At 43.9% G+C, this 19045-nt stretch overlaps 1 protein-coding gene across 6 annotated transcripts in view; it reads left to right on the top strand.

The window, feature by feature from the left end:
• The first annotated feature begins 8609 nt into the window (after nt 1-8609).
• Nucleotides 8610-19045, top strand: part of MLLT6 (MLLT6, PHD finger containing) — a 93364-nt gene continuing 82928 nt past the window's right edge. For 2 of the 6 annotated variants that reach the window (XM_090044572.1, XM_090044571.1), the window contains exons 1-2: nt 8610-9129; nt 13703-13782. In XM_090044572.1, coding sequence (XP_089900698.1) covers nt 9021-9129; nt 13703-13782 — 189 coding nt within the window. In that variant the 5' untranslated portion in view covers nt 8610-9020. The remainder of the gene's footprint in view (nt 9130-13702; nt 13783-19045) is intronic. The other 4 variants (XM_090044577.1, XM_090044576.1, XM_090044575.1 and 1 more) reach the window with 3 other exon arrangements.

Raw genomic sequence — 19045 nt, 5'->3', positions numbered from 1 at the left:
AAAGGAAGGAAAAGAAAGAAAAATTTAGCACTCTCAAGAGTTGTCATCTTGACAGCCCTGGTAGATGAAGGATACTCTTCATCCAGTTTCCCAGCTCATTGCTTGTCAAAATGAGAGCTTTCTCTGGGGTCTACATAAGGGACTTTTGGGGGGCCAATACATCTCCATGGTCAGCTGTTGACCTTGCCACTGAGACTGCCAATTATTATTCCTGTTGGTAGTATAGAAATAATTGTATCAATTATATAAATGTTACTTATTTCTATATTTATTGTGTTACCCTAGTTCTTAGGAGACCTTTGTGTGAAACCAGGCTCTGCTATACTAACTAATGCCCAACAGACAATAAAAGGTTGGTCCCTATTCCAAAGCACTTACATTTAAAGTACAAGCTGACAGTCTAGTGCTAAGCATAATGTATGGGAGTGTGCAAGAAAGGAGGGAGATGAGGGCAAACATTTCATAGAGGAAGGCAGCCATGAGGACATGGATTGTTTCTTGGAGGATGTTCCAAACACACATGAACTTTTAGGCACAAAGATGGTACTGGGCAGTGTGGGCTAAAGGATAGTTAAGGGTAGCATCACTAGCAGAGCAGAGGGCATAAAAGTGCTAAGTAATTTAGACTTAGAACTATTTTACAAGTGGAAATTAACTTGCATAGCTATAACAGAATAGTTACGGCAATTATAGGCCTGTGAGCCTAATAAGAGAGAGAGATCACTATAGCAATAGCTGCAGTCATTCCAGAACTCTTATTAAGAACACTGCATTCCAAAATCAGAGTGACTTTATTTCAGAATAACTACTCGGCTTCAGAAACAAGACAATTATTCCACAAACTCCCTTTCATTCTGGAATGGAGTGATCATTAAGAGGCAACCTCCTTCATGGAATGGGCATATGAACAGAGGGGCAACCCTCAGGCCATAAACCTGGAGGAAAGTGCATTGTGATGATAACTGTACACAGATGAGCAGGCAGCCCAAAGTCTTAAAAACAACTAGGCTGTGCATGGAAAGGTAAGCATTTGAAATTGTGAGCAAACTGGCCCTGACTCACCCAGACGTACATTTTCCACTGTCAGAGTAGGGCTAGGCTTGTATCATGTGCTTTAGCCTGAGGTCAGGCACACATCAGCAGGGAAACTGCAGCTTTACTGAGAAAAGGGAAGTTTGAACACATGGTACAGTCCCTTGAAGTGAGATAAATCTGCTATAGCTAACCACTTCTTCCTCAGTTGCAAAGAGGCCCATCCCTTGAGGACTTCAGGCCAGGGCAGGGTAATTCCTTCTTGTAATAGCCATTTACTTGTACATTTACTAGCTGTCCAAAGGCAGCTGCATCCAGACTTTCACTTCAAGGTTCCATGTCTTGGGGCAGCCTCTCACTGTGTTGTTGACCTAAATGTACAAGTGCAAGCTAAATTGATGCAGCAAGTTTGAACAAGGAAAAGAATGTCCTGTTCAGTTTATTAAACTGCCCCCGACAAGGGGATGTCCCTTGTTTATGGAGATAATCCCCCATTCTCCTTTTCTGGGGAAAAATAAGCAGCAGAAAAATGATTTCGTAGTACATGGTGTATAGGAGCTCTTAGTTCCCTAGTATGATAAGGCAACAAGATAAGTAGGTTGGTAAAATGAAAAGTGGTTACAAAATGTAGGGGTCTCAGTTCAACATGCGAAGGAAAATGAGACTGTCATTAAAAAGTCACTTAAAATATTCCCCTCTGTAAAAAAGAGAAATGTTATACCACAAACAAATTTGTTACATTCCTGTGTGTGATGATAATACACTATATTCGTTGTCTTTATTGTCTGGAATGACTCAGAAGCACCAAGGCAAATGTAGCCTACTGTATCTTTTGATTCAAGTGGTTAAAGTAAAAGGAAGGCATTTCAGATATTTTGGCTACTACCTGATTTTCTTTAGAAGCCAGTAACAACATGGTTTCCTTATGAAGTCAATAATGACATCATTGTTTCCTTTCAAATACATTCATGATATTGTTTAATGAATAATAGCTTGCACATAGTGTTTTTCATGCAAAGTGCTCAAAGGACTTTGCAAAAAGGAATTGGTCTTTTACAGAATGGGAAAATGATGCATAAGGGGAGGAAGTGACTGACCCAAAGTCAAAGTTGGCAGCAAAGTAAAGTCTAGAACAGGGGTAGACAACCCCTGGCACAGGTGCCAGCATGTGGCACACAAAGGCATTTTGTTGGGTACATATACCTCAGAGTGGACAGCAGAGAAAGAGCCGGGGTGCACTGCCACTACAAGGATCAGGCCCTTTGCAGCTCCCCCATCATCTGCCCTTGGCACACCAACATCTTACAAGTTGAGGTAGGAGGTGTTTTTGGCACTCTGCCCAAAAACATTGCCGACACCTGGTCTAGAACCTATATATCCTGGTTATTGGTGCCTTGCACAATTATCTGAATAAGCTGTGAGCACTCTTCTGTGTCTGAATAATACAAGGCCTGTCCCATGAGACATCAGGCATACAGGTAAACCTGCTAATAAAACCTGAACACTAATCTAGAGGTCTAGTCTAATGTGCAGTTGCCTTCTAACTTATCAGGACGATATCATGTAAAAGTGTATGTGGTCCTATAAAATCTGGCATCTTGTTGGTAATGTTTTATTTGTTTAGGGCAGAGAAAAAGACCAAGATAAAGAGCAGAATTGTTTCTTGGGGGTGTGGTTAATGCAAAATAGGGGCAAAGTACTTAGCTTTTCCTTTTAAAACACTATATTACAAACATAGCAGACGTTCCTGTTCAAACAGAAACTTTGGCTTTTCTGACAAGAGTTCAGGGGCCCAGCTTTCCCTCTGCAGGATAGTAGGAGCTCTTGAGGCTTTAGTTGGGATTCCCTGAGTCCTGCTCTCTGGAGACCTATATAACATAGAACAATTTTAAAACTACCGTGCATTGAAGATCTCAACACATTTTACAATGGTAACACCCCATATTCTTATTCTCTGGGTCAAGGAAATCTCAGGATTATGACACCCCAGTTGTGTCTTACTTTGGGGATGGGTTAATTATTGCCAGGAAACAAAGGCACTTTTGCAGGGAGAGAGGGAAAAATTGATTTAAAATGATATCTTTTAAGAGCCGTCCACATGTTGGCCAAACTGGTACATAAGCCTGACCAGGACAGAAAGTCAGAAGCTCAGAGCTGTCCAATTAGGACAGTCTGAATATGGGAGATTTTAAAAAAAAATGAGTAAGATTCAAATTGTCACATTGAAAGAGGGGGTCAAATAATGGTCTACTACAAGTAATACATAGAGGGCCCAGGTGACACAGGCACTGTACAGGCATAGAATAATAGCCAGTTCCTGTTATGAAGGGCTAGCAGCCTAAATAGATAAGAAGGAAAAGGGGACAAAGTACCATGATTTGCCCAGTGTCTTGTAATTGGTTGATGGCAGAGCTGGGACCAGAGCCCACTTCTCTCAATTCACAGTAGGATCTAAAATAAGGGGTTTGAAGGAAATGCTAGTAGGCAAAATTTTAAGGGAAGTCACATTAGCTTTTTTCAGCTTCAGTAACATGTATATTCTCCTATTTGTGATATCACTTATTTATGGTGAAGAACAGGAACTATATTGCCAGATCTTGATGGGAGGAAAGAAAATGCAGATCTAAACTGAGGAAGGAACTTTTTAGAGATGGAGCAAGAGGGATACATTGATTGTGGGAGGAGCAGAACATCCCTGTGTGCAACACTAGCTGTCATGCCCATCTCTAGCAGATGGCCCTTACCAAGGAGGGGAAGCTAGGTTCTGCTGCCAGCTAGTGGATTTGCTTCCTTAGCTCAAGTGATAAGAGGCTCGTGCTTTGATGGCACAGTTCCTGAAGTCTGTCACTGATGGTTACTCAGGGAAAGGTTATTACTTTTCCCTTTACATTCACTTCACCTTACAACCTGCCTTTGTGGAAGGAGGCAAAACCTCAGACAGAGCAAATTACTTTGAAGAAATGTCTTTATTATAGAGAGGCATAGATTTGCGTTCCCCTGTGTAGACAAGACCTGCCTTGCTTGGAATCAGATGGGTAATGATTCCTATTCCTGCCACTTTCATGTGCTAGTTTCACTGGCCCCATTTCCCCACAGAGGCAGGACCTGAAGGCAATATTAGGTATAAGGAAGGGCTTTAATTCCTAGAAGAAGCTATGAGAGAGAACTATGATATCATGTAGATATGTGAGTCTATTGCCAGTCAGTCAAACACAGGAAGCCCAACACATTCTTACCTTGACAGTTTGCTTATGTACTTCAGGTACTAGTTAAGCTTGACTTAAATGTCTTTTGTCTAGTCCAGAAAAGGTTTAAACTCTTTTGAAGCACTTGCTGTAACAAAGTTTAAGGTGATTTGATCCTTGTACAGGGCTTTTTCCCCCCTGTTTTTCTATTATGACCAATGGGTTTTTTTTTTAAATAAAGTAGCTATAGCATGAACAACCTGAAAAGTATGTTAATGTGCAGCTGAACTCTGAAAATATGATTTTGCAGGGCATTGTGCTCATTTTACCTCAAAAGTTCTCGTATCACAGCCACTCCCTCAACAAGTAAAAGAAAGTGTCTTTCAAATACCAGTGAAACACAAAGTGAGTTCTGAAAGTCCAGCTGAGTGTGAGATCACCCGTAAGACTCTTGACACTCAGGACAAAGTTAACAATTATGTGCATGATGCGTGCGCCAGAGAAGGATCCAACTTCTCTTAGAGTATTAATCTCTGTCATGCTAGCAATCGTAACAGTTTTTATAAGTCAAGCCAGCAGTTATGATTTAGATACACAAGAGGCTCAGTTCTTTTGCATCTGTATGTGTTTTACAGAGCCTCTTCCCTAAACACAGCCACACAGTGGGCGTGTAGTCTACATGTGTGCTTTAATGTGCATTAGCCTATTTTCATGTTCATTAAAGCATCACAAAAAATCTGTGCACTTTTGCTAATACACATTAAACTAGAATAATGCGCTTTTTCCTAGTACCTCACAATGAAAGTACTAAATTTAATGCACATTAGCAAAAGCGCATTAAGGAATGTGTAGACATGCCCATTGTGAAACACCTGTTGGGGAAATACTAAAGGGACAATATAAATTTGGTAGCTTTAGCTCTTAGTTTTCACAGTTACAGCTTTGCGCTACTTTTGCTCAAGATGCAGGCATGCTCTTTCCTTTCTGACCTATCCTTTCCTCACCATAGGGATTAGTTATGTAAATTGGGATTTAATCCCATGAAGGCAAATTTCAGTTCAAGTCCAAGTGCCTGTTAGCATGGCCAACTGGAACCAAGACCATCAGGGGACAGAGGATGTTTAGCATTTTGTCCTATAGCCTAAAACAACCTTAAGCCACAAGTGTCTCCTTCAGGTTATAAAGGCAATCGGCCAGATTTTTTTTCTTTTAAACAAGTTATAACACAATAGATAAAAGAAAAAAAAAGGTGGAGGGAGGGAACCCTCCTAGAAAAGTGAGCTAAGGCTCAGTGAATTTCCAGCAATGTGGTGAACGTATTGTCTGCCCCTGTAACTCTCAAAGGAATGTAATAAAAGGAAGACAGCAGCCCAGCAGGCAACTTCTAGGGGAGCCGTCTGCCTTCCAGCCCCTTGATGTAATGCTTGAACAGGTGCAATATAAAGGATGCTAAACTGGTGATTATTAGGGCTGTTGGAATGGGTTTCCTTTTTGCTGTCTGATGTGAAGATTTTTTTAAGGCACTGTATTAAGGATATATAGATCACCTACTCCACTGGAAAAACCATATTTGACGAGAAAAAGAAGAGCTGCCAGTCTACTTGCTATTTGTCATGATTATCCTCTTATTTACGCTACTGTAAAACAGGAATAATTGTATTGAAATCAGTGGAGGGATATACACCCATAAGAGGAGGAGAACCAGAACCACTATTATATTTCTGCTGAAATACTGGCAGTTCCACTGACTGACTCCAGAGCAAAGATCTGAACTCTTGGCCACTCACATTTGTATAACTGGCCTCAAAGATTTTGACATGTCTGCCTTTGTGGGAATTCAGAGGGGCTTTTCTTCTGCTCAGGAGTTTCTGCACTTCCAAGATTATCTGTACTTAAGGCTTGGAAGCCACACAAAGAATCAGAGAAAAGAATTTCATGCGGTTCAGTGACTTCATGGTTAAACGTCCCAGTCAAGATACAACGTTCTCTTCTTCAGCTATAATGTACATTATTTCTTTTTCACAACAACAAGGGTTTACATGAATGGAACTTGGAAATATTAATGCAAACTACCCAACCTTAAAAGTGTCTTTTTATTGACTGTGTGCTTTTTCATTCCATTACCCAAGCTAATCTGGCTCATAACTTGTACTACTATAATAGTTATGGAATTTAATTCTGAGGGCTCCTCTAGGCACCATCTAACTCTTTGCAAAACTGTTCCCTGAACTAAGTTATATTACTTTGCACACTCCGCCTTTTAGTGCTCTGCTTTCTGTTACAGACAGGGTTGTCAATTGGGTAAGTCACTGGGAAGAGAATCAAGAGATCTGTTTCATAGGTGACTGGGGGGTGGGGAATGGAGAGACACATGCCCCACTGACAGGGCTGTCCCTGCCACCTACACTTCTGTTGGCTTCTGTGGTGCTTGCCAGCCCCGTCTCCACTGCTGACACTGGCTTCTGTGGGTGCCCCCCCAGACTCAGGAGGCAGTAGTCACCCATGCCTAGTTTCATCCCTAGCTCCCACCAGCTGTAAAACTTTAGGCCAGCTATTTCTGTTGCTGTTCTTCAGGTTCTCTCCTCACTCTTTTTCTTTTTACTTTAAGAACATCAGGGCAATGACTACATCCCACTACATGACTGTATACAATGCACTAGTCTTCATGTGCACCTCTAGCTGCTCATGCAATATGGTAACCTAATCCCATGTAGTTTCGCTTCTTATGCAGGGTCTTCATAACATCCTTGTGCACAACCTAAGTTATTAAAGTTTAAAAGTGCACAAGGACTTTATGAAGACCCTGTACTATGACGCTTTCTGATCTGCTGTTTAGGTTTGATCTGTAACATATCTGTCCCAGTGGGTGCATCTGCACAAGGTGCTAACTGCGCAATAGCCTAATAACACTGCACAGTAGTGCATCACAGCATGAAAAGTGCTAATACGCTACTGCACGATATTGTTAGGCTACTGTGCAGTAGTGTCACCAAAAAGGTGTTCACTGGTGCTACTCTGCAGTAATGCTGGTTCCTGCACATTTATTTAGTACTTGGTTATACAAGTACTAAATTAAATGTGCAGTAACCACTGTGATTAATGAATGTGTAGACATGCCCAGTGCTACTCAAAGGGCCATTTTTCTCCCCATTACTTTGGAAAGATACCTTAGCTAAACATGTGCCCATAGGTTTAAAAGTTGTGGGTTGTAGCCGTGTTGGTCTAAGGCAGGGGCGGACAATTATTTCAGGCGGAGGGCCGCTTACTGAGTTTTGGCAAGCCATTGAGGGCCACATAACAGGCAGATAAATATTAGTTTTTTAAATTTTTTAGGGGCTCTGTAGGCCGGATAGAATGGCCTGGCAAGCCACATTCAGCCCCCAGGCCACATTTTGCCCACCCCTGGTCTAAGGACATATGCAGACAAGGTTCTTTGGGTAAATATGGGCATGTCTACACATCACCCTACAGTGACGTACCACTCCGCTATGTCACTGTATGGAGCACTATGGCAATGTAGCCATCATGTGGGTCTACATGTGACCAGCAGCTACATCACTGTAGCGGCATACTCCTCCATTTTAGTGCACTGCTATGGCAACATAGTGGCAAAACCTAACCACATGTTGTGCACATGGTGCAGTACAGGCAGTTACTGTGCCATGCTTTAGCACTTCCAAAAGAAAATGCTAAAGCATGGCGCCACAACAACATTACCGTAGAGCAACATGTAGACATGCACAGTGATATCGTTTATTAGACTAGCTAAATAGTTGGAAAAATTGTTCTTTGCAAGCTTTTGGGCACAAACACCTTTCTTCAGGCATAGGGAAGTCTGATGGCATGTTGTGTTCTCCCGAATGGAACAGAAGCCAATATGCAGAAATATGGGTCTGTATTTGGCATATTGGTTTCTATTCTATCCAGAACACTGTCAGACTCTCCCTAAGCCTGAAGAAAAGTGTGCATGCCTGAAAGCTTGCGAAGAACAATTTTTTCTGACTATTTAGTTGGTGTAGTAAAAAGGTATCACATTTACCCAAAGGACCTTGTCTGCAATAGGGTTAAAAATTTTCTACTCTTTTAGAGCCGGTGTCCAAAACATGCCAGACGGTGGCGCTGGCAGAACCCCTATCTGTCAAAAAGGAATTGTATAGATAATAGGATTTGGGGAATGGTCCTAACTGATTGCTCCGGAGATATCCATGTTGACTGGGGTGGGCAAGCATCCAGAGTTTTGCACACACGGGTGCGCATTTGGATTTCTGATCACTTTATTTGGGGAGAGGAGGGCAAAAAGCAAAAGGAGCGGGTGGCGGCTGGAGAGCGGGGGGGAGAAGGAAAAAAAAATCTAACAAAAAATGCTCCCTACCCAGCCGGGCTGCAATCCCTGAACCTAAGATTTTACGAGAGCATGCAAACTACGCAGCCATGATTGCTGTGTAGACTGGAGACAGGGGAGCTTGCATGTACGTGTGTGCGTGTGCCTGTGTGCATGCGAGAGAGAGAGAGCGCGAGCGAGCGAGCGAGAGAGAGTACGTGTAGATGGGAATGTGCCACCCTCCAGCCCCTGAGCCCGGGCGAGCTCCGGCTCTGCTGATTGTCTCCTAGCAGTAACAATGTGGGTTTACGCCGGGGGTCCCGGACCCTTGTCTCCGCCCGTGGAAACCGTGTGAAAGGCAGGTTGCAAAAAAGAAAAAGGAAAGAAAGAAAGAAAAAACCAGGGGGGAAGAAAGGAGGTCAGAGGAGGAGGAGTGTCTGCCGGAGGAGGGGGGGTGGGGAAAAGGAAACCCTCATGGAAGTATGAAGGAGATGGTGGGAGGCTGCTGTGTCTGTTCTGATGAGAGGGGCTGGGCGGAGAACCCGCTGGTGTACTGCGATGGACACGGGTGTAACGTGGCCGTGCATCAAGGTAAGCGATCGGCAGCAGCAGGAAGAAAACAACAAGCCGGAGCCCGCGGGCAGGGCTCGGGGCCGGCGGGCGGCGGGCGTGTGCGCGGGCGGCCGGGCGGGCGGACAAGGGGAGCTGGCCCCGCTCCGGCTCCGGCCCCGGCCCCGCGGGCACGGAGCGGCGCTGCCAGGATCCGGGCCCTCTGCGCGGGGGGAGGGGGCGCGGGGCTTTGTTGTATTCCTATTGTTCCGAATAACGGGATCGCGGCCGGGCCGGGCCGGGCCGCGCCGCGCGGGGCGGGGGGCGCTGCCCAGGTGGGAGGCGGCGGCGGCGGCGGCGGGGGCGGGGGCCGAGCCCCGCGGTCTGTCGGCCGGGCCGGCGGCAGCGGCCGGGAGTTATTTATGACCCGCGGCGGCTCCTGCGCTGCGATGTCGCCCGCCTGGGCTCCGGGGGGCCCGGCCAGACAGCGCTGACCTCTGGCAGCTCCTCCCGCTTCCTTCCGGGCTGCTGCCGGCTCCCGCGAGCTGCCCCGGCCCGGGGCGCTGGGGCGGCTGCGGGGGGGAGAAGGCGGCTCTTGGCAGGCAGGGGCAGGGGCTGCGCTGGCAGATGGTTAACGTGGGGCAGGAGGCGGAGGAGGGGTGAAGCCAGCTCTCCTGGCCAGGGCTGGTGCTGCTCCCGGCCGCACATGGCTGCGGGCACTCGCCCCCCCGGGCCGCATCCTCCGAGGCGGGGAGGAAACAACCCCCCTCGCCTCCCCCCACCTCCCTCGAGATAAGGATCATTTGCATGTTTAAATCACTTCGCACTCGCGCAGCGGGCTTGGACCGGAAAGTTTGCGCCGTCAGATCTCGGAAGCAGCCGAGTGCGTGTGCACGTGTGTGTGTGCGTGCGCGCGCGTGTACGCCTATCCATGTGTGCATGTGTCTGTGTTTGTGTGTATACGGGTGCATATGTACCGGTGTATATATTTGGGTATACACGTGTGTACGTATATAGGTATATATGTGTGTGTCTCCATGTACATGTGCCTATGCATGAGTATATGTGTGTATTTATGTGTGTATGTTTTATGTATGTGTGCCTGTGTACCTGTGTATATATTTGTGTATACATGTGAGTATATGTGTGCATGTGTGTATACATGCATGTATGTGTGAGTGTATGGGCACATGTGCCTATACATGAGTATATGTGTGTATGCATGTGTGTATTTGCATACATGTGTGCGTACATGTGAATGTGTGTATGTGGATATATGTGTGCACATGCATGCACATGTGTATGTGTGTATATATGTGCGTATATGCAGGTGCATATATGTGTGTATGCATGTGTGTATGTATATGTATGTGTATGCTTGTGTGTGTGTGTATGTGTGTGTGCATGCAAGCACATTTGCTTTGGTTTAGTTTAAATCCAGCAGAAGGAAAGAGGCTGCAAAACTGAGGAAGTGCTTGCTTGATAAGGTTAAGCAAAAAGCATCTTGTCTCATCTGGTATCTGTCAGGTTTTGGATCTATCCTGATCATGTCCATATGCCAGTATTTATCTATCCTTTTTCTGTAGGCAACCCCCTGCCCATATCACCAGGCAAAGCCAGGTGTGTATGTGTGCGCACGCACGCGTGCCCTTCCCTCAACTTTAATAATATGCTGCGTTGCTTTGAGTTTGGAGGTTGGGCTTTCTCCTGAGATGCATGTGGTTGTCACATCCAGGCTCACACCTGTAATAAGAGGTAATTTGCAACCAGGTGAGCAAAGGGGAGTTAAACGGAGGATGCGAAGCTTGCAGGGGAAATCTCCTCAAAGGCAGAACTAATGCTCGGGTGTCTCCTGTCATAAAACAGTTTATTCCGGGAGGCCCTAACCCCACTCCAGTCTGCTGCAAGTCCCTTCAAAATTACACCAGGTTGTTTTAACATCACTGATATAATTCTCCTACTTCCCATTATGTGTTATACCAGAAGCTTCAAGATATTTTTTTCATAACTCATTACTGGTTGGAAATGAAGGGCAGTGGCATCTGTAACCCCACTCCCCAGATGAACCAAGATGCTTTCATTTGCAAACAAGAACAGTGCTTTTATCCTTTCAGGGTGTCTCTGTTTTCAGGCCAGCACAGGTGTTGAGACTGGTGTGTTTTGGTTGGGCTTGCAAAGCACTTTTTATTTAAGAAAGTCATAGTCATGGAGCAGCCTATTAAATACACCCAGCAAGATCTTTAGAACTTGGAGGCCTCCGTCAAGCGCTAGTAACTTCAAGTATATCCTAGATGAAATCTGAAAGCATTATTCTTTCCCATAGAGTTGGCATTGTGGTGTGGTTTTGGTTCGCTTTTAATTAACTCTTACTGAGGCAAAATACCACCTGTTAATCTGTTAGTTTCTCTCTTTGTAATTCCTGAATATTGGCAAAATCATGTTTAGTGTTTGAAACCATCTCCTGAATAAAACAAAGGGGCAAAAAGCTATTTTTGAGCTTAGTTCAAAGCTTTGCATTAAAGCTAGGTTATGATATTTTTTGCAAAGAATCATGAACATTTAGTTTCTTCCCTTCCATCAGAATTCTAAATGTCAACAAAAATCTAATCAAAATGGGAAATTAATATTTTCAACTCTGTGCAGTTGTTATTCTTCCTTCTTTTCTTTCTTCTTGAAGCAATGGGTATGGAAATGAATGTCTCCAGCTGAGTGTCTGCTTCTGGCCTAAAGCCCATTGCTAAAGATGGACCCAGGGCAGGCTCCTCTATCACTGCTTTTATACAGTTTCTATTTTCTTATGTGTATGCCTTGGCTCATCGTTGAGTGAGCCAGCCCTTTTGGTTTAATTCCATCACCACATTTTTTTTCTGGTTCACATACAATCACAGGCATTAGAGAGAGGAAAAAAACCAACTGGGGTCATGTTTGTCAACCCCCAAGGGACCATCACAAGATTGCTTGCAGCAATATATTTTCAGATGCTCTGTCGAACCTAGTTTCAAATATCTTGGGCGACTGGATTCCACCCCAACTGTCAGCTCAGATTTGGAGCTGGAATAAAGAGGATGTAATTTGTTCTGTCTTAGTGGCTGGAGCATGAATTATTTTACCCTTTACCCCTGTCTTTTTTTTGTTTCTGTAGCTTTAAACCCACCTGCTTTAGTGGCATTGGAGCCAGCATCATCTCAGAGTCAGAAGGTCTTTCAGGACCCATCAAGGCCATTCCTTGGCTGGGTTTGGGAGGGGGTGGCTGAAAAAGTCAGAATGTCCTCAGGTGACACTACCAAACCTTATACAGGGCTAGTAGCCCAGAGTTTGTACTGTCCCATCATCACAGAAAGGAAACAGGCTGGTTATGAAAAAGAGAGAGCTTTTGTTTGCACAGAGATCTAGCAACAATCAGGAATGATGGCAAAACCAAAGACTGCTGGGGGAAAGCTTTGTTCATATTTGCCTGGATATGAGCTAGAGGCTATTATGTTAAAGTGGAAACTGCTCCCAACATTGCTCTGAAACAGCCCAAAGTTGGTGACCTTCCAGGCATGCTGCAAAAAGACATCTGTTGGACATGGCTTATGGAAAAGTCTAATGTTAGGTTCTTACAGTAATGAAGGGGTATAAAAGAGTATCTGTAGGTATCTGGCTGGCTGAGTGCCCATTAAGATGATTCCTTTCATGCTGCTGGGATCCTATTGTATTGCTAACAATAGTTAGGGTGCCTACAGCCTTGGATAGGCATATTTTTAATTACCTTGAATCTAATAAATAAAGTGGGAACTGGCAGGGTTGAAACTGGTTAGGACAGGGAGCAAGAAGCTATAAGTATTCTATCTACCCTATTCTGGCAGAATCAGAGGAAGGTTCCCTAAAGAACTCAGCTTCCCTTTAGCCTACATTTTCAGACATTTTCTTCATATTGGGGCATGAAGTCTTTTGATAAAAGTCTGGCTAAGAGTGTCATCTCTGCTGAGTTTTGAGCATTTTGGAAAATGTGGTCACTTTTTTAGGGACTGAGCTCTCCTGAAAATCTAGTTCCCAGCTGTGGGAGCTTGGTTGGGTTTTTTTTGTCTCTTGCCTCCCCTTACCTGCCCAGAGCTGCTGCTACTGAAGACTGTCTGGTTCACTGATGAAGGGATGATAGGGGTTTTAAGACCTGGGTTATAGTGCAAGCTCTTGTGCAAGCATAGACAAGTTACTGGTATTTCACTATTCTGTGCCTATGTGGACTGGGTGAAATTCTGCAGTCTGTATTACATGGTGGGGGTCAAACTAGGTGTGCTAATTGTTCCTTTTAAGCTTCAGATTTGTTTTGGGCTGACTTTTTCCATAGTACTCTAATCGGCAGGTGTGATCAAAGCCAAAATATGTTCTGTGAGAGACTTGTGATGGCAGGAGAGGGAGCTTGGTATTTTGAGAGGGTAGAGTTCTGCTGCTAGAGGGTAGGGGTGCGGTGGAGAAGCTACTGTTTAATGTTAATTTATGATCTTGTATTACAGTCCTGTTGTTTAAAGCTTTGCTTTGGCTGGAGCATCGCCTTTTTATAATCATAGAAAACAGTATATATTCAATGAGCAATGAAAATAAGCCATATGACCATCTCCTACTTTTCTTTCAGCTTGCTATGGAATTGTCCAGGTTCCTACTGGACCCTGGTTCTGTCGAAAATGTGAATCACAAGAGAGAGCCGCCCGGGTGGTGAGTATGAGCCATACTTTGTCCTTATATTGCATAGACTATTTTTTTCTCCTCTGTTTCTTGGGAAAGCAGTGTGTAGTTCCCTGGTGAGGGCTGCAGTGTACAATTACTCAGGAGAGTCAGGTTCAACTCCAAGCTCTGTTCCTAACCCTGGGCATGACCCTGGGCAAGTCATTCTGTCTCCTCACCTATACTGAGCTGCCTAACTCCCTTGTTCAGTTTCCCTGTTTTCTAGTAAGCAAAATTATATTGACCAACATTTGTGCAGTGCTTTGAGATGCAGGGGTGAAAAGTGCTGCACAATCCTTTTTATTAGTAGGTTGGTAGGGGCCGATAATCTTTATCTCTGGCCTCTCAACACCCCCCATAGATTATGGTTAGTCTCTAAAAAGAGACCCCCATATTTCTTTTTCCCTTTCGTCACCCTTCCCCCCAAGGTTAGCAAGTGCGGGATGGTTGTGTGCATGCATGGGTGTCTGCATTCATGTGTGGATGAAGCTGACATAGTTCAGGTAGTGTGTAAGACTATAGAAAGAATTCTAGGCACCTTGCCCTCAATTCAGTTTGAGGCTCAATAGCAACTTAGTGTCCTACAGCACTTTACAAGGGCTCATTAATTAATTCTGGCATCACCCTTGTAAAAAGAAAAAAATCATTAGGGCAGGGGCTGTCTTTTAGGCCTTGCTAAATCACGTGGTTTTTAAAATGATTTAATTAAATTGGTATAAAGCCCCCATATAGACACGCTATTTGATTTAAGAGGTTTTTGTTTTGGTTTAGCTTAAACATGTTCCTAGAAGTCATCTATGTATCAAAACTACCAACTGAAATTAAATTAGCACAAACCCATCTGAGGACACACTTATATTGATTTAAAACTAGTTACATCAATTTAGCTTGTCCTTGTAAATAGCAACAAGTTGACCAATATAAAGCAGATTTAAACCAATTTAAGCATCAACATACAACACTGTATTTGTTTGATTAAATCAGTTTATAATAAAACCTCTATGCAACTTGAAGTGGGGATCAGACCTTACAGACTCAAGTATTTGTTGATATGAGAAAATTGTACTCATTTAACTTTGGAGAAGTGACCCCAGGAATGAATTTACATTGTACTAGTGACTCTGCACTGACTTCTCATGCAAGCACTCTTACAAGTACATAAACAAGCTAACGCAAGGTAAACCCAGGTTTGACTTTACAGTGTGCAGCTATGTTGTGATAGTCCAAGGTAAATGAAAGTGAATATAAGGGGGGCAAGGTATCTCATATTTACTGCTAACACACTGTAATTTTACACCCTGGCTTACCTTGTGTTACCTTGTTCTTGTGGCCTTATCCTAGGAATTAGTTTAAGCTAAAATAAGAATGTCTGCATAGGAGCTTACGCTGGGTTAATTAAATGCATTAAAAAAACAATTTAACTGCTGTGACTTTTATGTGTAGAGAAGTCCTACACAAACAAATGTCCACACTGCCTTTTGGACTGGAGTAACTAAATTTTAAATCACATATTTCATGAACCTAAGTAGATGACCCTTTAATATATATCTGTATAGCACCTAGTACAACAGTGCCCTCAATTCCAAGTGGGGCCTATATAAACTACTGCAATGGAAATAATAACTCTACTTGTTTTACTGATGGATACACAGAAATGAAGTGATTTGGCAAAGATGAATAAGTGGAAGCATTATGTATAGAAGTTATGCCTCCTGGCTTGAATTAGCTCATACCCCTATTAGAACTGGCAGTACGAACAAGACCAGACTCTCAGACCCCAGGTCTGAGCACTGAGAAATGCTGTTTTCCGTGGTAAAGCAGATGAAATATGCCTCAGGGTGGTTTAACATCATGCAAATTATTTCTTAGCAGAGGGACAGACTGGAATGGTAATTTTGATTTCGTGTCCCTCCTCCGCCCCCAGTGCAGAAGAAAGGAAGCTCTACTATGTTTGTTACAATTCAAACAATGTCTAAGCTGAAATAATGCATGCACACACAAGTCCTCCTCACCTGTGCTTCTTGCAAGGATTGTAATATTTCAGCAGCAGTATATGCCCTTCAACTCGCCTTCCAGACATCAAGAGGACAAAGGCCCTGCAGGTGGTTCCTCATTTGACTCGCTCTCAGTGAAATCTGTTAGACAATGCGTGGTGGGCTTCAGCGATGCCATTCTGTCGTGTGACATTCCACCATAATAACTGGACAGTGATAATCTTCCTTTCTCGGAAGAGCTGGAGATGATTTCCTATCCAAATCCTTCACCTTTTGAGTCAGACTCCAGCAGTCATAGCAACAGATGCACAGATGGGTAAATACTTAGAAAGAGTCTAGTCCTTTGATGTAGGAAACAGTATGGTCAGAACAAGGGTACTGAGTCAGCTCTTATGACTTGTATGCTTAGGTCTGAGTCACTTTACCCACTGCAATGCCTGGTGGGTAAGTTAGTCTACCAGGACTCAGAGGAAAAGGCTTTGCTACACTTCTAAGGTGCCACTGCATCTATCTATTGGCTGCCCCGTCTGTAAAAAGAGAAGTATCTGTCTGTGGAAAGTGCTTTTACAGCCTGAGATGAAAAATACTATTCTGCCTGTGCAAAGTATTGTTTTCCTAGTGGCAGGATTCATTGGCATTCATATCTCACTGACAGTGGCTGGCACTCTCAGCTGAACTCCACTGAGAAATAACAGTCTCATCGTACATTGTGTTTAATCAGTTTTCTTCATAATACGCTATTTTCCTCATATGCGAATATCAAAGCACTTCACAACATTGACTGACTTCATCAAAAACCTGAATGAAGTAAATATTAATGCCTCTGCTTTACAAGGGAACCTTGGCCCAAGGAAATAGTTTGACACTTTCCCAGTGTTTTACAACTAAAGTTACCTGAATCCCACACCTCTGCTTTGTCAGCTAGACACCACTTCCTCTCTGGGAAGAAAACCCAGAAGTTTCCCAGTCACTGAGTTTAACCACAAGGTTATATAGCCCTGTCCAAGGGAAGAAAAAACCCCAGAAGTCCTACCTTCTGTTTTAATCAACAGGCACTTCTCTTCTCCCAGAGCTAGAAAGAGAATTCAGGAGACTAGACTAGACCATATAGGTTGAATAAAAGGAAGAGGTATTGTTAATCCCCCTCCTCAAATGATCAGGTCTCTAAAGGATGCTGTGGACATTATTGTACTTACAGTAAGCAACTGAAAACCCATCCATTTTGTAATCAAATTGTCTAGGAAGCCCAGCAAGCTGCAATGGCCAGAGGGCACTCATGTGAGGGGATCATGTGAAGGCTTTAGCTGTCATTTAGAAGCAGGGCTATTAAAAGTCTTGTGTGGGGCCTACAGAGCTGTTAACCCCTCTTGTTATGATCAGAGCTTTGCTAATCGCGTGGTGGGAGAGCTGCTTTGATCTGAGGGGCTGGGGGGAGAGTGGAGGGGCCTTTTCAAGTGCAAATTTCTTAGTACAGTGCTGTAGTTAACCCCGTTGTTCTTCTATCTTGGCTTTGCCAGGCTTTCCGCAGGAATCCTGGGAACAAACTCTAGTGCCCTAGCAGTCTGGGCCTAGTACACAGCTATGTGAAAATGCAACCTATGGCTATTCATATACCAAATCAACATCCACTGGCAATGGTATATTTGCAGTGGGGACACTGATTGCTGATGGAGTTGGCCTGCTTCTTATTTCTAATTATTTGCTATAATTTCACATGGATTTAGTAAGGACAAAAGCCCTAGCGACTCTATTTTCCTGTTTGTCTAAAGCACACATACAGTGTAAGCCAGAGCAGCAAGAGGTACCTGTATTTTATTATTTTTACTATAGTAGTGCCTGAGGGTTGAAATCAGAGGTCTGGATCTTCAAGTTGCTAGGTGCTATGCAAACCTGTAACACAAATAATAGTTACATTGTAGGGTGGGTGCAAAACACAAAGCCAACCAGAATAGCAGCAACATGCACACAGTTGCTGTGGTGCAAAAGGCAATGCTACCTGCATGGTAAGGGCAATCGGAGAATCAGGCTTTAGGAATTTATCTACCAGTATAGCTGTCCTGTTACAAACCCCTGGTGCTGACATAGCCTGCACTGATGCTACATGACTTGCATCTTATTAGAAGTGGGCTAAACTGCCCTTGTGCAAATTATGTTGTACCTTTTGTAAACTGTGTCTACACTGTGGCAAAATCCCAATGGAGAAGATACCTCAGGCCTGTTCTAGCGGCAGTACCCCAGGGGGCCGAGAGGAGTTCAGTATTTATGCATGCTTCAACAATGGCAGTTTTTGCTGAGGACTCTAGTACGAGGCAAATTACAAAGTGTTATGATGAATTGTGTAGCTCAAGACATCTGCTCCATAGAGCAGTGAATCACTAGAGCTGGGTAAATACAACAAATGCAAACAAACAAGAATCTCATATCCATGAATATTCACTGCGGTGCAAACCACTGGTTCATTTTGAGAGCATCCAGAACTAGAGCTGCACAAAAATTTTCTGTTGAAACAGTTTTGTTAAAAAATGGCTTTTTAACAAAATGGACAATTTCCCCAAAGTGGTCTGTTTGCAGGGATATTGTCTGAGTTTTAGTATTTCTGCCAAAGCCCAATAAATTAATCAACAAGAATGAGAGATACTTTTCATTTTCATTTACACTGTAATGAGGAAAAAGAAAATTCTCATCCGGCTTGGTCTGTGACCCCTCTCCACAAACACAAGAGCAAGCCAGGAAGACTGTTCCCTATCAGGAAAAGAGTCACGGGCACAAACGAAGGCACCTAAATATCCAGGCCAGAACCATTTTCATAACCATTTTGAAAGCTCTTTGTGGACCTTGGATCATCCAGCCATGGAGCAGCCAAAGTAACATGTGACCTATGTGTCCAGTCATGTGATACAAATAATCAGATACAAATAGCCAGGGGTAGAAATGAGTGTGGAAAAAGAATGAATATCTGGACTCACCTTTGGTGGGATGCTCGAACAAATGCTGTGTGCCTGGTGGGAGGCAGGGGATGCTCAAGCAAATGCTGTGTGCCTGCTCAAGCAAATGCTGTGTGCCTGAGGGAGGTTGCATAGTGGAAATGTCACTTACTCCCGTTGTCCTCCCTGGCCATTGCTTTCAGCCCTATGAGGGGTGCATTGCTGAGCAAATCTCTGATCCCTCATGGCTACTTTCCTTGCTGTGTGGCAGGGGAGGGGTTTGGGCAGGTGTCCCCTCCCTTTCCAGCCTGTTAGCATTTTCTTGACAGCTCTTCT

Source organism: Crocodylus siamensis, chromosome 4 (genome assembly GCF_052110815.1).
Source record: "Crocodylus siamensis isolate JL-2025a chromosome 4, ASM5211081v1, whole genome shotgun sequence".
Classification (NCBI taxonomy): Eukaryota; Metazoa; Chordata; order Crocodylia; family Crocodylidae; genus Crocodylus; species Crocodylus siamensis.
This window is presented reverse-complemented; position numbering and strand designations above follow the sequence as displayed.